Source organism: Erythranthe guttata, chromosome 2 (assembly GCF_056151865.1).
Source record: "Erythranthe guttata isolate IM_541 chromosome 2, IM_541, whole genome shotgun sequence".
Classification (NCBI taxonomy): domain Eukaryota; kingdom Viridiplantae; phylum Streptophyta; class Magnoliopsida; order Lamiales; family Phrymaceae; genus Erythranthe; species Erythranthe guttata.
This window is the reverse complement of record NC_142534.1, coordinates 13,534,537-13,557,709: the sequence shown is the minus strand read 5'-3', so window position 1 is coordinate 13,557,709 and position 23,173 is coordinate 13,534,537. Positions and strand designations below refer to the sequence as shown.

At 34.7% G+C, this 23,173-nt stretch overlaps 3 protein-coding genes and 1 long non-coding RNA gene across 4 annotated transcripts; 2 read left to right on the top strand and 2 right to left on the bottom strand.

The window, feature by feature from the left end:
* Positions 1-3,872: 3,872 nt before the first annotated feature.
* On the bottom strand, positions 3,873-10,408 carry LOC105957043 (NagB/RpiA/CoA transferase-like superfamily protein). The gene is made up of 10 exons (XM_012980957.2): positions 10,154-10,408; positions 9,880-10,034; positions 8,707-8,991; positions 8,332-8,461; positions 7,127-7,234; positions 6,905-7,007; positions 6,710-6,835; positions 5,366-5,559; positions 4,998-5,126; positions 3,873-4,188 (listed from the first exon to the last, which is right to left on the bottom strand). The coding sequence occupies exons 1-9, from the start codon at positions 10,204-10,206 to the stop codon at positions 5,036-5,038; spliced, it is 1,245 nt and encodes a 414-aa protein (XP_012836411.2). The 5' UTR covers positions 10,207-10,408; the 3' UTR covers positions 3,873-4,188; positions 4,998-5,035.
* A 2,442-nt stretch (positions 10,409-12,850) lies between these two features.
* Positions 12,851-15,714, top strand: LOC105957044 (E3 ubiquitin-protein ligase DIS1). Its single transcript, XM_012980958.2, has 4 exons — positions 12,851-12,990; positions 14,172-14,403; positions 14,761-15,147; positions 15,357-15,714. Exons 2-4 carry the CDS (start codon positions 14,185-14,187, stop codon positions 15,675-15,677), a joined length of 927 nt encoding a protein of 308 aa, XP_012836412.1. The 5' UTR covers positions 12,851-12,990; positions 14,172-14,184; the 3' UTR covers positions 15,678-15,714.
* Positions 15,715-17,334: 1,620 nt separating this feature from the next.
* LOC105957045 (uridine 5'-monophosphate synthase / UMP synthase (PYRE-F) (UMPS)) lies at positions 17,335-21,675 on the top strand. The gene is made up of 7 exons (XM_012980960.2): positions 17,335-17,982; positions 18,958-19,300; positions 19,794-19,877; positions 20,068-20,150; positions 20,238-20,325; positions 20,405-20,659; positions 21,324-21,675. The coding sequence occupies exons 1-7, from the start codon at positions 17,513-17,515 to the stop codon at positions 21,450-21,452; spliced, it is 1,452 nt and encodes a 483-aa protein (XP_012836414.2). The 5' UTR covers positions 17,335-17,512; the 3' UTR covers positions 21,453-21,675.
* LOC148772392 (uncharacterized) lies at positions 18,759-21,329 on the bottom strand. Its single transcript, XR_016029101.1, has 2 exons — positions 20,975-21,329; positions 18,759-20,692 (listed from the first exon to the last, which is right to left on the bottom strand). It is a non-coding gene; the product is annotated as an uncharacterized LOC148772392 (long non-coding RNA).
* Positions 21,676-23,173: the final 1,498 nt, after the last annotated feature.

The window sequence follows — 23,173 nt, the reverse complement described above, 5'->3', positions numbered from 1 at the left end:
CATTTTTTTTAAATGGAAAATAAGTTTAGTTGTAATAATAATATAAAGTGCCCGCATTCCAGATATTTTGCATGGGTCATGGAGTTAACTGTAAATGCAGTGTATAAAGTATAGTACTAGGGGAAATTGGCTAGACACCCCTTATTCCACACTTACATAGGTAGAGATCCAAGTTGTTAGATGAATATAGGTATAGGTCATTTGATCCAAAAAATTAATTTAAATTAATAGTATATAGACATAAACACCCTTAATTAATATTTATATGAAAATAATTAATTATGGCAAATGAGGAAACAAATCCCACATATCACTCATTTTCTTATCACACAACACGTGAAACACTCTCTCTCTCTCTCTCTCTCACACACGTAAATCACTCTCCCCTCTTTCTCTTTCTCAATATCTATTTGTTATTACCTATTTGTAGCAGACTTATAATTTTTATTTGCATTTTCTAATTATTTATGATTTGTCAAACAACAAAATAATTTGAACGCATATTTAACGTCAGAAAATCGTTGTAATATGTGTTTTTACTTGTTACATTTTTTGATAGGATTTCATACATTTATTTTCATAATTTTTCGACATTATTTTTTATTATCCAATTTTTTATCCACCAAATTTTTATCTTATGAAGTTGTAACAACAAATTACAACAACCAAGCGAGAAATACAAATGAAAGGATAAACAAACTGCAATTTGCGACAATAAAATAAATAGCATTTCAAATAGAATATGAAACCAACTAAGTTATGTTTAAAATGTTATTGTACAAATGCCTTTACACAACAATAATATAGAACTAATGATCCTACAATGTTCTCTACGAATTAAAGTCATCGTTTTTTCAGGGCTTTGTTTGTAGTCTGATGTGATCTTGTTTTTACCTTTCGGGAAGACATTGAGGAGTCATGTAATTTTTCGCCCATTTTTTTGACGTAATTGTTTGAGCATGCACAAAAAAAAAAAAAAATCAATAAGATTTTCGATTGCGAAGATAAACATGAAATAGCAAATTACAAACAATAACTGCAATTACAAACAATAACTTCAAAGTAACAAGAAATTACAAACAATGAATATCAAACACGAAATTGCAAACAAGAGACTTATAATTGCAAACAAAAAACTGCTAACAAGAATATGTTGGTTCAATTATAAACAAACAGCAAATTGCAAACCAAATGAACAACAATAAATAGCAGACCTCGAGAACAACAAAGTGGAGATCATCATAAGAATAACTAATAAACGTAAATATAAAGGTTCAATAATGCACAATGTAATGCAAATTTCATAAGATAAAAAATACAAACAACGATAACTGTCAACAAGCAACTGCAAAAAAAAAAAAAATGCAAACAACAATGTAAAAAGTACGGTTAATAAATGTACAAAATATGTAAATCGAAACCTTTGAAATGTGTGGATAATGAACGAGATTGATACTCATGTATCAGCAAAAAAAATCTTCAGATAAAAAAAGAAAAAAGAAAAAAGAAAAATCTATAACATTTGTCATTAAATTGTCATCAAAACATCTAAAAACAAATGAGAGAAATGCAAAAAAGGTAATTACATACCCAGACTTTTACTTTTCTGCATAATATCCATTACATTTGTTGCTTACCGAGACTCGTACGTGTATGAACCATTATTTGCGGGAGGAGTGAAAATCGCAAACACTAAACAAAGCTAGAACGAAAAAAGCTCCCAAAATAGCAAGCGGTGTCTCCAAAATAGTAAACGAAGAACGAGCAAGCAATTACCACATCACAAACAGCAAACGAAATTTGAAGATTTCAAAACAACCCGAAGGCCCATGCTATGCATACACGATGCAATTTTTGGCTAGGTTTTTTAATTTTTCAATTTTTGGCTTTTTTTAATTTTTGCCGATGAATTTTAATTTCAGGATTCTTGGGATTTTAGAGAGGGGTTGATACGGATCTTTTGGGATAAAAATCAAGTATTAAGTTGTCTGTTATTTTGGGATTTTATTCCATATATTGTAAGGGGTATTTTAGATACAATAAGTGCAATAAATTTAATTAAAATAGAGATTTATTAGTTGGATTTATAGACATAAAATATACTATAGGAGGACCTATAGCAAATTGCCCAACTAATACTATCTAGTATATGAAATTAGTCAAACGAGATTCACAAGCTAAAATCTCAAAATAATAATAACAAATTCATTTATAAAATTTAAAGCAAAAACTACTCCCTAGTTGATGAGGCAATCCTAATTCAAAACAAATTCTTCCTCCTCGTTTAAAATTAGTTTTCAACCATTCATTTCAATTACTTTAATCCAGATGAGTCTAATACAAATGAGTCTGACAATGTAAATGTATTAAAAGGTGCAAGTTAAGTAGTTAATCCTAGATCAAACTTTGATAACTATAATATACCAGATTAAAAGCTATGTATGTATACCACCTAGGGCTGGGACTGCGTTGGATCGGTCGATTACCAGCCTAAAAACCGACCCATCCATCAAACCATTTTTGCTCAAATTCTAAAACCATTGCCGACCCAACCTTTGTGGGTCGGTTGATGGTTGACAACGAATATTTGGTTCCGGAATGGGTCGGTTGATGGTTTATACCAGTCACCTGGTTCATTTAAAAAAAATTCAAATTTTGGAGTACAAATATAAAATATTCACATTCAGCGTGATGCCACGGTGCGATCATCATTTATCAGTTGAAAATAATAAATAACAATTTAACGAAATAATATAATTAGGAAATTCAAAATAATTTCAAACATGCACAAGAGATCTTTAGTGGAGTTTTGTGGCTTTTTGTTTAAGCTTGGGCATAAAGAAATCGGTGGAAGATTTAGGTCAATTTATTTTTTCCTTTGTTGATTGTTTTTAAAATTTAAAATACTAATTATTTTAATAATTTCAATAATCACTTAAGAAAACACGGCCTTTATTTTATAAAATTTTAATAATATAGTTGGATGACCGATAATTATCGGTCAACCAACTTTTAATAATATTAGAAACCACCAACCGACCCATTATAGATGAATTGGCTGAAATTTCCGACCCGATCCAATGGGTCGGTTAAAAATTGATTATCCACCTAAAAATATGGTCGGTAATGGGTCGGTTGGTGGACAAAAATCAACCCAGTCCCAGCCCTATTACCACCAATATATGATGAATATGTAAAAATGTATATCCAATATAATAGTTGAGCTTATTCAAGTTCATCTCATGATTTGAAATGTAATTAGATTTTAGGATTACAATGAAATATTATACTGTAATTGTCTCTTTTTCACTATAGTAGGAGATTAAAGAAAATAACAAGTTAGAAATACTTTGCAGTAGTAAATATGAGTACTCATTATATCTAATTATTTGTAATTCAAGTCTAATATTTATTTATTTTAACTCATTATAATTCTGTTAAATCATATAAATAGTAAAGCAAACAATCGAATCATAAATCGTAAGATTAACAAATTTAGCAGTGATTTTTTTCACATTCAAGATGTATTCCAAGAGTTGAATCCAAGAGGGAATAAATCAAACCATAAGATTTGAGTAATGATTTATTACATTAAGATTTACACAAGATTTGAATCGGAAATCATACGATTTTGACAGTATTTGGACAAACATCTATAATATGTGGGGCTTTAGTAGAACTATTCCCGTCTCGTAATTTATATTTGCAGTTACATGTGTGCGTGACGAGAAATAGTTCAGCAAAACGAATGCATATGAACCTTGTCAACGAACAAACATCACAATTATAGGGGCAAATCACAAACAAAACAACTTTCAACTCTTTTTTAGGAGAAGAAAAGAATAATAAAGCAGTAAACTAAAGACCCGATATCAATGCGCAATAGAAATTTTTTTCGAGTTACAGAAACTTCTTTTTTTCTACCGAGTAAAATGTCACGTGCTCGCTCCTCTTGATCATCATCAAGGGGTAAAGACCAAAACTACATATGACACTTGTGTTTAATCTCGTGTTTTAGTTCACTTTATCACTATCAAAACATGACCAAAAAAATATCATCCGAAAATGTATGTACTCTTTCCTCTGAACATCACTCGTTTCCAGCAAGCATCTACAAAAAGGAACGACCCTTTCCAATCCTTGCTTGAATTCGACGAGGTTTCCCATTCTGCTAATTTATAGATTCCACTGCCAGGAAATTAAAAAAAAAAAAAAAAAAAAAGGGATCAGTGTATCCAGATTATTTATAACCGACTATAACTTCAGAATTCTGTGATTTGCTAAAGAAATATCAAACTACAATTTATTCAAAATCGGCAATCGGCAGATAGATAGAGTGTATTTTAAGCTTCATACTCAAACAGACTGCCACTAGACCCAATCATGTTAAATGCTTTCCAAAATAATATGCAAGAGTCAACTTAACGAGCTACAGAGCCAAATATCCAATAGCTTACGTTATATCCTCTCTCAAGAGAAGGGCTTACAGCATCACGTATTTACGTAGATTTTTCCGGTCCATTTTAAAGCCAATTAATAAGATATGTTTATGAAGCACGATTTAAATGTAAAGCTATGGGTGTGTGCTCAACTACTCATTCATGCATTAAAAAACACAAACACAAGTGTGTGCAAGGACACAACACATCTCTCTGCTCATCAAATTTTTTAACGACTTTCTAGAAAATTCAGCATTTCCTATACAGATTCAAGCTTTGCGAACCCAAAATTCTTCTTGTGCCCGAGACTTCTAGTTTTGAGCAGCTTTTTTCTTTGGGGAAAAATGATTACAACAATACAATTTAGTTTCCCACTTCATACACAAAAAACAAAGATAATTTTTTTGCCCAGTCAGATATCATTAAAATGAATTTAACTTCGATGGTGCATCTGATTTGTACACCAGATAATATTTAATTTTTCATTAACTTTATTGAAAAAACACAAGTGTTTACCTTTATACAGTTTCAAAACTTCAAATAGATAAAAAAACTTACCAACATGTTTTTGAGACAAAGCTAGCTAAAACTGAGCTTCAAGAAGCGGATTTCCGTTTCACTACTACATCATCGGCGGAGTAATAATCAGCAATCAGCCGGTACATATATGAAGGGTTGTGACCACCTCTGTACAAACATCAGTGTTAATAAGAATTTGTAGCACTGAAAATTTTCACAAAATAAAGTCAGAAGTATTTGACTAGTCTACATAAAGACTCCATCAGATGATATTCATGATTCCCATGGTTAAAATAATTTTAAACTGAATCATTACCAGTCTTTCATTTATATTTCCATAAGAAAATATAGTTTGAAGTTTGAAGTTCTCAAACTATGTTCTTAGATTTTTGTTATGACGGACTTACGTGTCAGTTATAAATAGGCTAACAAGATTTGGCGGCACGTAGTCAAATGCGGGATTGACAACATGAAGAAGAGGTGAACCAGAGCCACTCGCAAAATCCAAACAGTCTGAGAATTCTCCAAAGTCCAGCAGCTCGGATGGAGACTTCAGTTCATTCAATAGGACTTCTGGGTTGTGAGGGTATTGTGGGCAGAGCTGTATAGTTGGAGAAATCAAATACTTAATGAAGAAAATGTAATTTATTTACAAATATTAAGCTGGGAATATAAGTAGAGGAAAGCTATGCTACATCAATGCATTCAATCCTGTCATGAATTGCTTTAGAAACTAGAGTGCTCACCCAGACTGAAAAGAACCAAATCGGTATCTTATATCCTTTAAAAACGTGCCGTGATACCATTTCATCAACTTATAGAGCTTCATTGACCTTTTGTTTTCAATAATTTTAAGCGCAAATATGTTCCACGGGAATTCTGATAGTCGCCATAGAGCTTTGGATAAATGGTTTTCATCTATTTAATAAGCTGGTATTCAATTTATTTCAAGTCGACCATGCAAGTTCAAGATACAAAAGTTGATGATTTACATTAATGTGATTGATGTGTCTATCGAGCACCGATACCTATGGTCCCAACCGCCCCTAACAGAATGTTCTACATATTAACTGATTAGAAGCAGATTGGACCAACTGAAACAATAGTCAAATAGGCTAACACAAAACACATAGGAAGGATTCCACATACATAACAACAGGAAACTCATTAAAGAGACACTCTTTAAAACTTCATGGAATAATGTACAAAGACAACATGACGGACTTCTCGGTAAAACAAGTACCAGATCTATTTTAGGGATATATTTGGGCAAAGAAGCTTTAATTTGATAGAGTACAAAAGCTTTAACATGACACATGCAGTAACACTATTTTGACAATCAAAAGGGATCTGATTATGAACAATGCCCATTCTTTGGTAGCAGAATGTCATATTTTGTCTACATTGATATGAGTGATTTTTCAATGAATGAATTTCTCACGAGTTCATTCACACATATGTACAGGTTGTTTTATAATTGAGATGAGAAGAGCGAAGAATTTAAGTGTTATTGATTTGGGCACCACATACTATTCCTAGATGTAAGCCAAATGACTGAAAAACATTTATTTTTCTTGTCTTCTTTTTCTCTCTCTCTCTCTCTCGTTATTTCTTATTTTTCTTCAGAAAAAGAATTTCACATGTATAAGTAGGTGATTTTGTAATTGGTGATGACATGAGAGAACAATAAAAGTAATATAGTCCCTTGGGCACATAAAAAAAAAAACTTACAGAGCCTTGCAATGAAATACCTTATGAACCCCAGCGAGTACAACAAAAGGAACGGCATGCCTTTGAGCTGCTAGGGCCACCATATTCAATCCCACAGGTGCTATAACCCCACCATTAGCCATGACAGCATGTGCTCCAACTATAACCTTTAAATGAAGAAATTTTTTAAAGGCAGAACAATAAGAACAGAAAAGTTTGATGCAATTATCACATACCATGTTGACTCGGGAAATCATGGCAAAAACTGCAGAATCAGTAATAACTGTAGTCTGCAATCCCCTTGCAGCCAGTTCTTTTGCAAGAGCATGCCCCTGATATCTGATAAAATAACAAATACATAAAGAAAATTGAGATCTGCAGAGGCACAACTTCATTTAATTCCATAAAGTTAAAGCTAACTCATTTTGCCATGGCGGACAACCGTTCAGACATTCAACCTTGGGGCACCTTCAGCAACAAACACACGGAATGACCTCTTTTTCTCCTTTGCAGCAAACAGAAACTCCATCACTGTCCTTGAACTGCCTAGAGTTAGGATCACCTCACTGAAACATAATAGAAACAGAAAGAAAGTTGCACTGTCAGTAATTCATACTAATAAACTAAACAGAAACACTGAAAACATAGACAGTTAGATACGTCTGGACTTGTGATTGGTTTGTTTGAAACATACAAACAATCACACCAACTCTGGTAAGGGATCGGTGGGCGTGGACTTGGCATTTCAGAGGTCCACTTTCAAGTTCAAATGGAGGAGAAAAACATGCTTAAAAAAGATGACAAGATAAATGTTAAAGTGAATCGGATCTTGTGACTAATACGGAATAGCAAGAGGTTTTGTGCCCCATAGGTTTCTCATATGATAATTTAGCAATTACTATCTAAAATATTATGAATTAAGTTATATGATACGATGCATTTTCTAATAATTATGAAATGGCAAGAGGTTTGGTACCATTGGTTTCTTGTTAGAAAATTTAGCAATAGCCAGTTGACATTTTACTTGTTAAGATGTGTAGGTTAAAGATTTTTATTATTGGTTTTAAGATCATAAATTCATACATGAAAGCATGCTTAGTCTAAACATAATAGATTTTGTGCCTTCTAACCATAAATCAATGCAAACCTAAGTCCACCGTGGACAAAAATCCGAACCTCAAACAGCTGCACCATATATCAACTCATATAATCTATTAACTCATCTTATCCAAAATTAGTTGAAGTTCAATTCACCTCGACAACAAAGTAAGAAGTCTTTTTCAGAAGTCTCGAGAACTTATTTTTTACGTATTAGTTATTACTGAAGTAAGACGCCAAAATCAAGCTGAGGTACCAAGGGCATTGTGGATCAATGTACGAAAAAATTACATGTAACAACTTATAATTCCAAATGTGCAGATTACTCCATGAAAACACAGTTGGAAGCTCACTAATTGCCCATGAGAGCACACTGAAAACTACCTTATCAGGATTGCCATCGGACATTATTTATGAGAACAAACTATTCTTACTATACACACAGACTGAACACGCAAAAAATCATCATAACAAATATTTAACTCAGCTGAATACACAAGCACATAAAACATTTAACATGCAAATAAAATAAGTTATTGAGCATACAGGGATGTGAAAAACATACTTTTGATGTATATGTTCCACTGCTTGTTCAGCTATCTGTTCGTGACAAGTAGAGATTTCTTGAACGAGTTCATTAACCGCCTCAATGACATTGTGCTTCAGTTTCCGAGTCACTGAATTTTTATCAGCAGCTGAAGGAAAATACAATAAAGATAGAACTTAGAAGACAGTATTATTCGAGGTATTACATAACTTGTGCCGTTTTTCCATTATCCAAACTTAGGCATGACATAAAATGCCTTGATGACTACTTGTTGTTCACATATATTTTGAAAAACAATAAAAAAAACATGTTCTATGTTGACAAGAAAGTACCGGTCACATATCTTACGGCTGATGTTAGAATATTATATGCAATGACAGCTGAAAAACATACATTTGCTTTTTCCTTCAGAATCACCACCAGAAGAAGAGGGGTGAGGAGCAGCTGCTGAGTGTGGAGCGTCTTCAAGGAGAGTCTGCAATGAAGGTGGCCTCAACGAACTTCTCGCAGCAGCAGCTACTGCAGTAGCTGATAAAACTGGATGATCATCTTGCTCGAAATCATCATCGTCACTTTCATCTGCCAAACTTATCCCACCAACAGCAGCAGTAGCCAGAGAAAGGTCTTCTTCACGTATAATATGAAGAACACGCCGTACAACATTGCCGACAGCCAACTCTGAAATCAAAGTCAAGCAACACCATCAGAGTATTAGAAACTGTGAGCATTTAGGTATTTAAGAGTGTTGTTTACAGCTTTTTTAAGTAATCAACATTCAAGAAGCAACAGTAAATCTGCAGGATTTTCTTTCAGTTGAAAGAAAATGAGCTTCTACAACAGGACTTTCTGTCAATGGAAATTAATTTTAAGATTCTTGAAGCATACTAATTATGAATTACAACACCCTCCAGATATTTGAAGGTTAAATACTTCATAATTATCGGCAATGAGTAATTCCTGAGGCACCAAGGGAGCTCATATTCTAACACTTATGTTAGTAAGCAACTAGGTATTGGAGAAAGGGTACCAAAAAAAATCACAATGATTCTGAATAGGTGTCGTGCCAAATAAACCAAGAACATTACCCAAGAGCTCCAACAAGGGAAACAATTTTGTATCTCAATCTTACAGTAGATCTTTGTGGGACTGATTTATATTTAGAAAAAAATACAAAAACGTCTTGGCCCCCCTCCTGAATCCGAAATATTTTAGCTGAGGATGATTACAACCAAACAATGACGGATTTGTTTCAGGACCCTTGTTGTTTCAATAATTTTAACATCATATCTTCTAGTTCCCATCCAACTTATCCTTTTCTAATCAAGACGAACTTTCAATATATTCTCAAAAGCATGATCAGTTAAATTAACTGGAAACGGATAAAAATTGCTTCTTCACAACTGTGGATTGTTTTGTTTATCAACTCTAACTATTAATGACCTCTCAGGAACATGAGTGCTACCAAAATTTCCAGCAAAACTTCCCATATAAACACAGAATGAGGTTATTATTAAGTAAAGGAAAAATAAATAATAAAAAATGTGAAGACATATCTAGTTAACATACCGACAGGATTAGCAGCAATGAGGTTCTCTCCGACAGCTCTAACGGCCTCAATGAGCGCCGCGGCCTGGTTGCTGTTCGGCAGCCTCTGCTGAGATATGAACGAACGAAGCAATTCCACCGTTTGTTTCGCTGTGGCCTTCGACCCCTCGATTTTACTGCAATTACACACACAACACACACGCAGATCAAACCATTGAAATTAAACAAAAACAAATTACTGCTATCAGTAGAATCATTGAAATTTTAGAATTTTTTTTCTCTCAACAAATTGTACCGTTTCTTGAGCTTGATTACGAAATCATTCACGAGGAAATGCACGTCCGGCATGATTTTATCGGGAGGGAATCGAAACGAGCGAAATTAGTTACAAGGATCGAGGTAGTTTTTTGTTGGATTAGGGAATTTTAGTATTAGGGTTTTAGAGTGGTATCGAATTGATTGAAAAAAATTGGGAGAAATGAAGCGTCAATATTACGTACGGATTTGAGGGGTTAGCGATGTGGGGCCCGTCGGGTTTGTAAAGAGGGTTGATGAATCTGTTTGGATCGTGTGAGGTTTGACGATTAACCGGGTCGGAAATCGGAACGGGTTACATATTTCGGATCCGGTTTATCTTTATTAAATTTAATTTTTCATAATTTTCAATTAGAAAAAAGGTCATCAAATAAATTTGATTAATGTTGAGGAAATTATATTTGTTGTCCCTCCTGTTTCACCCAATTCCATTTTGGTCCCCATTGTTCTAAAGTGAACAAAATATACCTTAAAAGTTCAATTTTATACACATTCAGTCATTTCCGTTACTTGTCTGTTCACATCTAACGGAAAAACACTATTTTGTGGCAAAAAATTGAATTTTTTGGGGAAAAAAAATCAGAAATTGAAATCTCATTTGTATTCCAATTCCGATCCAAAAAAGATCGGAATCGGATTTTTCCAAATTAAGAATAAAAAATATTTTTCTAAAATCAAAAAAAAAAAATCGGAACAAAATCGACGGAAAGATAAACTTCAATTCCAACTTCCATCCCTAGATAGAACTGAAGAACTTTTGAAGGATTTGAATTCAGCATTGAAAAATTATTTCAAATTATGTCTGAATCTAGCAATTCAAACCTTGTACAAAATTGGACGTTCCAAATAATCTCAAGTCAACTGCGGCAATTCGAACATAGTCCAAATTGAGAGCAGTGTACAAAGTTACAATAAAATGAACTAGTTCAAAGTTCAAACAATCTCCAAAAATATATTATTATTATTATTGATCCGAAAATATAAACAAAAAGTTAATATATATTTTTTATCCAAAATAATAAATGGCACGTGGTACGAGGCAAATTTATTTTTACAGAAAAGTTGAGAAACTTCACTAATAGAGGTAATTTGCTAAACATCCTTCAAATATAAGGATAATCGTATTTTAACATTTTGCTAAAAGTCAATCGGTTAACTTAGGTGGTGTTTGCAAACACTTATTTAAAATCATAAGTTAGTGATTATGAGTTAAGTTGATATTAAGTGCTTAATTTTAAAAGTTGGGGGTATTTGCAAAAAATCTGAAAAATTAACTAAAATAGAAAAAGCAGGTACATGGGTGCTTTTAAAATTATAGCTTAAAAGAACTTATTTTAAGAGAAGCAAAAGCAAAAGTTGGTTTTGCAAACACCTAAAAACAGATTATGTGAGAAAAAAAGCTCATAATCTATTTGTTAAAGCTTTTGCAAACACCACTTTAATTAGAGAGTTTAGATTGAAAATACTTTAAACTTCTCCACCTCAGTCATCTTCAAAACCACATTCACCCTAAAAAATAGTGTTTTTTTTCTAAATTCGGCCAACTATGTCACTGGAAAAGGTTGTTATCGTCGTCTTAGTCTTTCCTTTTCAGTCTAAGATATTATTTTCGGCCAAATTCTTCAACTAAACTGTCTATTTTTAATCTAAACTCTCCAACTAAGTATTCTATTTTTCAGCTTGTGTATTTTCAATCTTGTCCAACTAAGCTATTGATGGACTTGAAGCAAATGCAAAATATTCGAGAGGATCTTTAGCTTATACAAAATATTTTTAAACGAGTTTACTAACAAAAACGTACACTTATTTTTTATTTCCATAAAAAGTTCTTAGTACAAATTTTCATATGGTTAGTCTCTTAAACATGTTGTCACCACCTTACCATTCCCTCATCTTTTTTACAACTTATGCAACCGAACTTCAATTTTTCTTAAGCGAAACGAGAAAACTCAAAATAGGGCAATTGGCACTCGTGCACCATTTTTTCAACTCCAAAATCTTGAAATTACAGATGAGAAATATCAATATTATGAGTTGCGTCTGTAGGAAAAATGAAATCGACGATTGAGAAAGGAAAAAAAAAAGTAAAGTATGCTGGGAATTGATAAAAATGTTTTTTTTCCCGATAAAATCAATGCGGGGGGAGAGAGAGAGACTTTTGCCAACCAAATGCTAACTGAAGGGTGCAAAGTGCCAAATTTATAAGAGAGGGTGCCTACTAATTAAAGGGTGAAAAGTACTAAGTTTACAATTTAAGGGTGCAATGTGGCAAATAGATATATTTAGAAGGTGCAAAGTGCCAATTAGTCTGCAAAATAGTGTAGTTTTCTTTTTTGATGATCACAAAATTGAAAATACTAGCTGGGCCCCACCCTTTTTGGATGACCTTTTTGTTTATATTCATTCTAATTTCTATCATGCCCACACGCTCTCCCCCCCCCCCCCCCCCCCCCCCCCCCCCACGCCCCCACCCCCTCTCTTTCTCTCTCTTCATTTGAATTGAAACTTCCTCTTCTTCTCTCTCTCTCTCTCTCTCTCCTCTTTTATTTTATTTTATTTTATTTTTTTCCCGAAATTATACTGCAACTGTATACCTTTGTCGATTCCCCATTTCTTACTTCAAACAGCAACACTGAAGACTTCTCCTGCTCTCTCTCTCTCTCTAAATTTATTAGCATTTTTGGATCAGCTCCTATTTCAATTTGTTGACCTTGTGCTCGCTGTAGCTAGTCGCGTACGAATTTTTGAGGGGTTTTATTTAACCTCTTCTCTCTCCTGGGGGTTTTTCTTAATTTCAAAAACGGTTGCTTCGTCCAGGTAATTTTTCTCTCTCTATGTGTCTTCTGTAGATTTTCTACTGTTTTGCTTTTGATTTTTCTAGTTTAATTTTGGTTGATTTGTTTATTTTTTCATATCTTTGTGTGTTTGTATATATGCGTGTGAGGGTAAGATGGGTTTTTAGCTACATGATTTTGGTTTTTTTTTTTTTTTTTGGAATATTCTGGATCTTTGATTGTTGATCTTTAATTCGAAAATGTTTGGGCGATTATATTACTCCAGATTGTAAAGTAATTTTTTTTTAACGTGTATACGTTTTGCTGGAAGTTGAGATGTATTTCTAGTGAAATGAAGAAAATGTAATGTACTATCCAGCAATTTGTTGAGCTGACTAACCTAGGACTAATCTTGAACCCAATCCTTTTATATTTGTCGTCTCGATTCTTTTTCTTTCGTGAAATGTCTGTTAGGACGTGACATAAGCTTATGCGATGAATTCAATCTAAATAATTGAAGATTTAGGGTTTCCGGGTTTTGTTTGCTGGTGCACATTGAGATTACTGAACCGGCTAGTTATGAATCTGAATTCACTGTCCGCGTAATGGTAGTCGAGATGTCATTTTGGTTTTTCGCTCTTTTTAGAAAAGGAGAAGAAAGCATATACGATGGCTGATTGTTGCGTGAGAATGGCAGAGATAGAGGAGAGGAAGCGGTGGGTTGTGATGAAATATTTAGGGTTATGTTTAGTTGGATCTTGTTAAGATTAGGTTTAGTTCAATTGGTTTGGGTTTTCGGTTTTGATTTTATTGGAATTTGGTTTGGATTTAAGTTTAAATTTTTGAAAAGTAAATTAATTCTAGATTTCACTAATGATTTTCTTAATATACTAGTTTTTTTTAGATGAATTCCGATTAAATTAATAAAAAGTGACCAAATTCGATTCATTTCAAAATGATGATTCACTTGATATTTATAGTTAAAGGGAATGAGTTATTGGATTGCCACTTAAGATTCTCTCATGGTGTTGCTACTGCTATTTTTCACAATCTGTTAGGTTTCTTGATTACCTAGACATCGTAAGGAGATATTTTTAACGGGTTAACCACGAGCGCTTTCTATTTTTCATGTTTGCTTAATGCTAATGTCTATTTTAACCATCCCAAGTGTTATCTATGTTGTAGATTTTCGTTAATTTTTCTAACCTCTAAATTGTCATGTAGGTACTGACTGTGCATGCTGCCAATGGCAAGTGGAAACTCGTATATTGATGACTTGCGAAACAAGCCAGAGGTCATCGACCCACCTCAAAACAAAGACATGCTGGATGTTGGTGAACACGTCAGTGACACCGCTCAAAGTGCCCTTAAACCTAATGTGACTGTCACAAGTAGTGTACGCGACCTGCTGGACTGTCCCGTTTGCTTGAATTCAATGTACCCTCCCATTTATCAGGTACGAGTATATTTTGTACTAAGAAATAAGGATCCTTAATTGCTACTCAAATATGGAGCGGGATTCGTTGTAATCGCTCGTCATTTTCATGGCTTCTGTCATGGTTACCACTTTTTATAATAGTTATGTCTAATAGTAGACACTATCTTTGGAAGTAATATTTCTGATACGTGAATTGTTGGAAAAACAAAAGTACACGTACCCTGGTTTCGAACCAAAGTGGACCGAGATTACTTGAAATGATTTCCTTCTTGTGGTTTTGTATATATAGCACTTAGCTTTGTAATTTATGCTTTTTCCTTTCCTTGATTTCTAATATTTCATTAATCACTTTTCATTCACACTCGTTAACCGCAGTGCTCCAATGGCCACACACTTTGCTCTAGTTGCAAACCGAAGGTGCACAACCGTTGTCCAACTTGCAGGCAAGACCTCGGAAATATAAGATGCCTTGCACTAGAGAAAGTAGCCGCATCACTCGAGCTTCCATGTAAATATCAAAATTTCGGGTGCATTGGAATTTATCCATACTACAGCAAGCTCAAGCACGAATCTCAATGCGCTTTCAGACCCTACAATTGTCCCTATGCGGGGTCCGAGTGCTCGGCTGTGGGAGATATCCCGTTTCTCGTCAACCACTTGAAAGACGATCACAAAGTCGACATGCACAACGGCACCACTTTCAACCACCGCTACGTCAAATCCAATCCGCACGAGGTCGAGAACGCCACATGGATGCTTACGGTAATGAAAAATTGCATAAATTAAATTTATGCAATTTGAATTTGAATTTGAATTTATATACATAGAGGTGCTCTTAGGAACCAAACTACGGCTTCTAGTAATCATGGCAGTGTGGAAGCGAGCTGGACTCCATCATATGCAATAAATTAAAAACGATATTAGAATGATTAATTTATTAATTAATTACTGGTCAACGTAATGTCTTTCAGGTTTTCAGTTGTTTCGGGCAGTACTTCTGTCTGCACTTCGAAGCGTTTCAGCTAGGAATGGCACCGGTATACATAGCGTTCTTGAGGTTCATGGGTGACGATAGCGAGGCGAAGAACTATAGCTACAGCCTCGAGGTTGGAGGAAACGGGAGGAAGATGACGTGGCAGGGAGTTCCGAGAAGCATAAGGGATAGCCATAGAAAGGTCCGTGATAGTTTCGATGGTCTCATCATTCAACGCAATATGGCCCTCTTCTTCTCCGGTGGTGACAGGAAAGAGCTCAAGTTTAGGGTTACTGGTAGAATTTGGAAGGAACAGTAGTAAGTATATATATATATATATATTCTCTTCCTATTGATCATGCTATTTGAAGTTTAGTAGGCAAATTGAATTCTATTTGCTTCTCTATGCATCGAATATTATGGTATTATCCACTAAGGTTTAGCATATGTGCTAGGTTAGTTCCATAATCTCTACGACATTTTTGCGTCAAAATATGTCGATTATATGAAGGAAAAAAAACATGTGTCGGTATTGATAGGCGTGGATAGATAAGCTTGTTACAAGCTGTTAAGATTGCATTGATCTATTATGAGTATCTAAGTATTTGATTATGTCTTTTCATTTCTGAGTGTAATCTTGAAGGAAATGGTACTTTGTGAACTCGCTCGTCCGGGAAATTTGTAACGTTGCGAAAAGGGATTTTTAGGTCAAATTTTGTGATACAGCTAGTGAAGTTGCTATAGATATATTGTTCATTTACATGAATCGAAATGGATGTGCGTGTTTTTGGGTGAACGAATGAGGATGATATAACACAACTTCAAATTCCAGTTAACGAACAAGGAGAGCTCAATTACCACCAACAACTCGAAGAATGGTTGGAAACGAAGATCTTAACCCACGAATAAGTGATTGTATCGGGCCTATCGGTGGTAAATGCATATGAAAAGTATAGACATTGCTAATTTGGTTTAGAAAGTCGAAATGGTACTTCTGCGATTTTATCATAATCAATGGCATGCACAAGATACAATATAGACATTGCTAATTTACGCCTTGAACCGCAGCTAGTTTGTGGAGACTTGTGTACGCGGTACGATTGTATTCGTTTTGTGCTTTTTTCATAGCTTGATTTGCTTTCCCTAAAGCTTCCCATCGCTTCTCAAAAACAAATTCGCGTTTATTAAATTTTTCATAAAAAAAATTCTCGAGCACAATTTATGAAGTTTATTCATCATTAAAAAAAACAATTTGACTGCTACGGTACGAAAAATGTTCACTAAAAGACAAACAACTACCAATTTATATTTTCAAATATTACTTCTAAAATAAAATTTTCCATTACCTTCACACATGATTTAACTCGATACAAGATCTAACTTATAGTGGTATAGTATATGTTTAAAAATATGACTAGCATCATTGGCACTATTTTTCAATAATTACTATAAGTTGCTAAATTCTTAGTCTTGGGTTACTACAAAAAGAAGAGAATTTGATTCTTGTCCCCCACTACAATTTACTCATGGCCAAACCAATACCACAATCTATTTTTTAGGGTGAATATCACTTAACCCCATATTGTTACAAGTTTTTGCAGATTACTCCCATATACTTTTAATATTAGCACTAACTCCCTCGTGGTTGATTAGGGTAGCTTCTGTTAGTTTTTCCGTCAAACTTAACCGTCAGTATTAAACGTCGAGACAATTTTTTTGCAGATGACCTCCTTCAAGTTTGACTCACGAGGTTAAGTTTGACGGAAAAACTAACGAAAGTTACCCATAAACAAAACAAGAGTGTTATGTGCTGATAGTATGAGCACATTGAGTAATCTGTAAAAGCTTGTAACCACATGGGGTCAAGTGCTATTTACCTATTTAGTGTGCAATAATTTATATGGAATAAAACACTCAAATCATTGTTTACATACTTTTAGCCGTGTATACATTTAATATACACACTTTTATCATGAGCCGTGAATAGTTTATATATACAAATCAAATGATTTAAAATTCAAATCCGATTCGTGAATTTACATTCTTACCCTTTCAATTCACCCTAGAAAACGGAAATCACAATACAAAACAAAGTGCAGTCTTTTTCACACCGAGAAGCCTGAAACCCTCATATCTCTCAATACAGTATAACAAATGTCATCTCCACCACCGCCACCACCTACAATGGAGTCTCTGATACTGCAGCTCCACGACATCGCCGCCGTAAAATTCGGCAACTTCAAGCTGAAATCCGGCATCTCCTCCCCAATCTACATCGACCTCCGCCTCATCGTCTCCTACCCTTCCCTGCTCCGCCAAATCTCCCAGACGCTCATCGCCGCCGTGCCTTCCGCCACCCCCTACGACGTCGTCTGCGGCGTCCCCTACACCGCCCTCCCCATCGCCACCTGCATCTCTATGTCCTCCGGTATCCCCATGCTCATGCGCCGCAAGGAAGTTAAGGACTACGGCACCGCCAAGGCTATTGAGGGGGCGTTTGAGCAGAATCAAGTCTGCCTCATTGTCGAGGATCTGGTCACCAGCGGGGCTTCCGTGCTTGAGACGGCCGCGCCGCTCCGTGCCGCCGGACTGAAAGTCACCGACGCCGTTGTCATGATTGACAGGTGAATTGACGTGATTAAGCGGTTATTTCTATTTTTAATAAAAATGGTGAAGTATGAAGTTCTTTCTGTTTTAAATGCTTAAGCGGTTCTGTGGAGCTGTTCTTCTCTCTCTTCTTCTTTCTGTTTTTAGTGAAAAATGGTGAAATATCAGCTTCTTTATATTTGTAATAAAAACAGTGAAATATGATGTTTCAAAAATTGCTATTTGTGTGCTTTTCTGTGACAAGGTAGACTTTTTTTTTTGTTTATGCATGTTGTGTGCTGTATGATCTTAGTACGTTTTTTTTATTGTTGTCTGAGGGTGAACTCTGTCTTAAAGAGATTCGTGAGTCATTTGGTTTGCTAGTGAAGACTTGAGCATTTGACTTTATGACAACATGCAAACATCCAACAATCACACATGACTTGGTCTACATTAAAGTTTCCTGTTACAAATGTACTTTTTGCTACTTAAGTTGCCTTGCTATATAGTTCAATGCCTTTCAGTATTTATGCAATTGTTTTATACCTATTGAAGGGCAAAGGTACATCCATTCAGTTATTTACTGCCCCTTTGTTTTATCATTAACCAATTGCTATCACTGGAGAGTCCAGAATTTTTTTCCAGGGTGGGCTTGATTTTTCGGGGGCAGTGCCTCCGGAGGGCATCTATGTGCATTAAATATGACAAAATCAGAAAATAGGCAAAGAAAAAAAAAAGATTGGAATTCTTTTAGGAGGTTTTTTTTTTTTTTTTTTTTCATTAATTTTGATTTTGGGTGGGCTAATTAATAAAATTGAGGTGGGCTAAATACAATTATAGATATAATTTAATGGTATAATTTTTAATTCAGGGTGGGGTTGAGTCCACCCTGGCAAAGGGGTGGACTCGCCCCTGATTGCTATAGTATGCATGAGATTTTTCTGCCTGTTGTTAGTATGCATGAGATTTTTCTTCCTGATAAGTGCTTGTTTTGTTGCTTATATTTTGAAAAGGGAGCAAGGAGGGAGAGAAAATTTGTCAGAAAATGGGATCAAACTTCATGCAATGGTGAAGCTGAGTGAAATGGTGAGGATTTTGAAGGAAAAGGGGAGAGTATCTGAAGAGACCGAGAAGATGGTGATGAAGTTCTTGGAGGACAATCGCAAGGTGTCAGTTCCATTGCCCGCTGCAGCTGAGAAGAAGCCCATAGTTAGACTTCCATATGGAGAGAGGGCAAAGCTAGCAAAGAATCCAGCTGGAAAGAAGTTATTTGAAATTATGGTGCAAAAAGAATCTAATTTGTGCTTGGCTGCTGATGTTTCTACTGCTGCGGAGTTGCTCGACATTGCTGAAAAAGTAAGGAATAGGAAAATGAATCTTTCTTTTAGCCTTAATTTATGTTCTTCTCCACGTCACTTGTATGCATGAATCTGTAATTCTGTATGTTTAACATCTGATTCAAGTACACTAATATATTAGATTCAGGATGATTATTGTTGGACCTGTAGAAAAGCTTATGTGCAGAATTTTTGCCTAGTTCAAATTTTCCGTATTCTTGAACTTCTAGGGAAAACAATATGAGTTTCCTCATCAAATGCAAATCAAATTTTGAAGTAAACATACAATTCTTTGTAAAAGATCATAAGGGATTTGAATAATCAACGTCTGTTATAAATGTTCCACCATTAGTACATCTAATTTTGTGTTCAAGGGTGACATAACTGTATTTTCCTAAATATTGGAACTTCCGTAGAAAATTCCTCTGATGGCTACGGTTCTAATTTTAATTAGCTAGCACATAGTTTCCTGGGAATGGTCTCTCTCACCTCTTCATTGGGTAATTTTGCAGGTTGGACCCGAGATCTGCATGTTAAAAACCCACGTTGATATACTGCCTGATTTCACACCTGATTTTGGATCTAAACTTCGACTGGTATATTCCCTATTCTCTGAATATTACTGCTGAGTTTGTCAGAATTATTTCCCTTCTATGACCATTCTATGCCTAAAAGCTACTTCTACATAGTTTCATTGAAGATTTAAGTGTGTTTTTCCTAATGATATAGCTGTTCAATTGAAATAATAAGCTTTAGCACCAACTAATTGTGCTTAACCTTCTGAAGATTGCAGAGAAGCATAATTTCGTAATTTTTGAGGATCGTAAGTTTGCTGACATTGGTAACACAGTCACCATGCAGTATGCAGGGTAGGGAATTTTTTAATTGCTTCACATTTATCAAGATTCTTCCGAAGCTTCCCTTGAAAGTTTTCTTCTGGTCTGTTATTTGTGCAGAGGTATCTTCCGTATATTGGAGTGGGCAGATATAGTAAACGCTCATATAATCTCAGGTCCTGGAATTGTGGACGGCTTAAAATTGAAGGTGCGATTTCGCTCCACTTTGGACCATTAGATACTGTTAGCATATTTCATTCCTAACCTGAAGTTTTACATTGTGATAGGGTTTGCCACGTGGCAGAGGTCTGTTGCTGCTTGCTGAAATGAGTTCCTCCGGGAACCTTGCCACGGGTGCGTACACAGCTGCTGCATTGAAAATTGCCGAAGAACATCCAGATTTTGTTATTGGATTCATATCTGTCAATCCAGCATCTTGGCCTACTGGACCAGGAAATCCATCTCTTATTCATGCAACCCCCGGTGTTCAAATGGTTAAAGGTGGAGATGCTCTGGGCCAGCAATACAACACTCCCTCTTCTGTAAGTGGCATTTGCGTTATTATATACTCCATTCTGGACATAATAAGCATAATAAAAAAAATTAAAAAAAAAGATGTACGAAATATGCTAGTTGCATTACGAAATAAATTTATTTTGTGAGGTGATTCATGTTTTAAATTGTAATCTAAAGTGCTTTTGATTGATTGATTACATGCGATGCATTTTATTGCGCAGTATACTTAATAAAAAGTCGAAATCGCAGTTATAGTGTAGGATTTGAAGATATCTCGAGGCCTAATAAGCAGTATACATTATGACAGCTTTTTGTGATTCGATTATGCAATCGCAACTTACTTTTGACATTTAAAGAGTTCTAAAAATGGTGCCTAGCTTTCCTGATCTTTTCTCTCTTAATTTACTTCGAAGTTTCTGTTTCCTTCGATCTCTCCATAAGCTGACAGATTTCACAACCCTTCAAGAAACCTTAATCCAGCCTTTTAAAACCCTTCCACAATTTCTTGACTCAGTCAACCGCTTTTTCTCTACTTGACTCGGTCGAGTAGTTTGTCTACTTCATGATTAGAATAGCAAGATTTTGTTAGTTAATAACAACTTCATATTCCCTCCTTTTGGAAGAGAGCGAATTCCGGTGCTACAGTATTGATTTTACATAGCTTACACGAAATAAATGTATGTGTTACAGGTAATTTCAGATAGAGGAAGTGACATCATCATCGTTGGTCGTGGCATTATAAAGGCATCGAACCCTGCAGAGGCAGCTAGGGAGTATCGGCTTCAAGGATGGGACGCGTACCTCGTCAACTGCAACTAATAATTCTAGTTTTCTTCCGAGTTTAAGTTTCATGGTGAGTTGACTTTTTTTTCTTCTCCGAATAGAAAGCAAGCCTTTGAAGTGGTTGACTTTTAACAATTTTCTTGAATATGCATAAGTTGATTTGCCTCATCAGTAGTATCTATCTATATCTATATGTGCTCATTATTTAAGTGGGTAAACTGCATATTTAAAAAAAAAGAGTTTGTTTGTTCCGTTCGAACTGGCCGTTTAACCCATTGATATTATTATTTTTTTTTGGTTAAAACTTTCTGCAACAATTACCAATATATTTTATTGATAAAACAAAACCGAACCGGCACATAATTTTCAAGTGATGAATCGATTACAGTTGATTATAAAGTGGGTAGGCGTGAATAATTTGTAGAAGCAACGTTTGGAGACGCAATTCTGGTGGTGGATGAATTAGGTGTGAGTATCCATCCATATGGTGTTTTCTTGCACACTACCAATACTTGAACAACGACACGACCTAAACGGTAGTAGGATATTCCACATGGTGGTTTTTGTTGGATTCTGCGTTTAAGGTTACTGCAAATCAATTAAGAAAGTTATTAAATAGCCTTGATTTTAGAAGAAAAAACTCTTATTCGACAAAACTACTCATTTGTGTTTTTCAACTTTTCATTATTTAGTTTACTCAAAAAAAAAAAAAAACTTTTCATTATTTAGTTATTAATCTTGTTATTTATGTTGACTTAAAACCGTAAAGTTGAAGAGAAAAAATAAAATCGTCCTGCATTGAAACTCTAAAGTGCAGTTTATATGAGAAAATGATTAAATAGATACTTAGAAAAAAGGAGGAAGTATTTTACGCAAAATGAGTTTTTTAGTCCTGAATGTTTACTAACTAGAAGTTTTAGTCCATTGCATTTTAAAATTTGAATTTTAGGGCATTTAACTAGAAGTTTTAGTCCATTGCATTTTAAACTTTGAAGTTTAGGGCATTTAAGTTATAAAAGTTGAGAATTTTGGTCATATGACCTGCTATAACAAGTAATTCAATGTTTGGTTGAACGCGTTGACATTTAATTTATAAAACTAAATAGATTAAAGGGCAAATTACGGTCACCCTTGAGGTATGGCCAAATTATGGAAAAATCCTTCTTGTTTGGGTAATTACAGTCACCCCTCCTTTTAAATATTTTTACATAAAATTTATGTAAGTCGGTTATTTACCGAGCCAAATCGTATATTTAGTTCGGTATACGGTATGAAATGTTGGCGCACCGAAATTTCGGTTCGAGTTTACCAAATTAACATTCCTAAAGTTACCCCTGGAGGGGTCTTTTCGTAAGATAATATATAGTTGATGGGTGACTATAATTACCCAAACGAGGGGTTTTCTTGTAAGTTGACCATAACTCAGGGGTGACCGTAACTTGCCATCAATTAAAAATAAATTAGATAATGTGGCCGATGAGTTGGACGGTTTTTTAGATAAATAAAATATACCATCAACTATTGGTAATATTCGCTAAAAATATATTTCAAATTCACGACTTAGAAAAATAATTTAAAATAGAAAGTTGGAAAATTTGATTTAATATTGTAAAACAAAATCACTTTAAGAAAAAAAAATGCTTAAAATATTTTTATTAATTGAAAAAAAATATTACTTCAATTCTAACACCAAGTGAAGCTTTTATTGCACCCATATTAACCCACTACCGACCTAAAAAACAAAAAAAAAATTAAAA

Bases quoted from the DNA above. Each gene is read 5' to 3' on its own strand.
- LOC105957043 (XM_012980957.2), bottom strand. From the start codon at position 10,206: ATGCCGGACGTGCATTTCCTCGTGAATGATTTCGTAATCAAGCTCAAG. The intron at 8,462-8,706 runs GTATGTTTTTCA...ATTTTCCTTCAG, and splicing joins TTCTGAAGGAAAAAGCAAAT to CTGCTGATAAAAATTCAGTG. The intron at 7,008-7,126 runs GTTGAATGTCTG...TTATTTTATCAG, and splicing joins GTTGCTGAAGGTGCCCCAAG to ATATCAGGGGCATGCTCTTG.
- LOC105957044 (XM_012980958.2), top strand. From the start codon at position 14,185: ATGCTGCCAATGGCAAGTGGAAACTCGTATATTGATGACTTGCGAAAC. The intron at 14,404-14,760 runs GTACGAGTATAT...CGTTAACCGCAG, and splicing joins TGTACCCTCCCATTTATCAG to TGCTCCAATGGCCACACACT. The intron at 15,148-15,356 runs GTAATGAAAAAT...AATGTCTTTCAG, and splicing joins ACGCCACATGGATGCTTACG to GTTTTCAGTTGTTTCGGGCA.
- LOC105957045 (XM_012980960.2), top strand. From the start codon at position 17,513: ATGTCATCTCCACCACCGCCACCACCTACAATGGAGTCTCTGATACTG. The intron at 20,151-20,237 runs GTAGGGAATTTT...TTATTTGTGCAG, and splicing joins GTCACCATGCAGTATGCAGG to AGGTATCTTCCGTATATTGG. The intron at 20,326-20,404 runs GTGCGATTTCGC...ACATTGTGATAG, and splicing joins TGGACGGCTTAAAATTGAAG to GGTTTGCCACGTGGCAGAGG.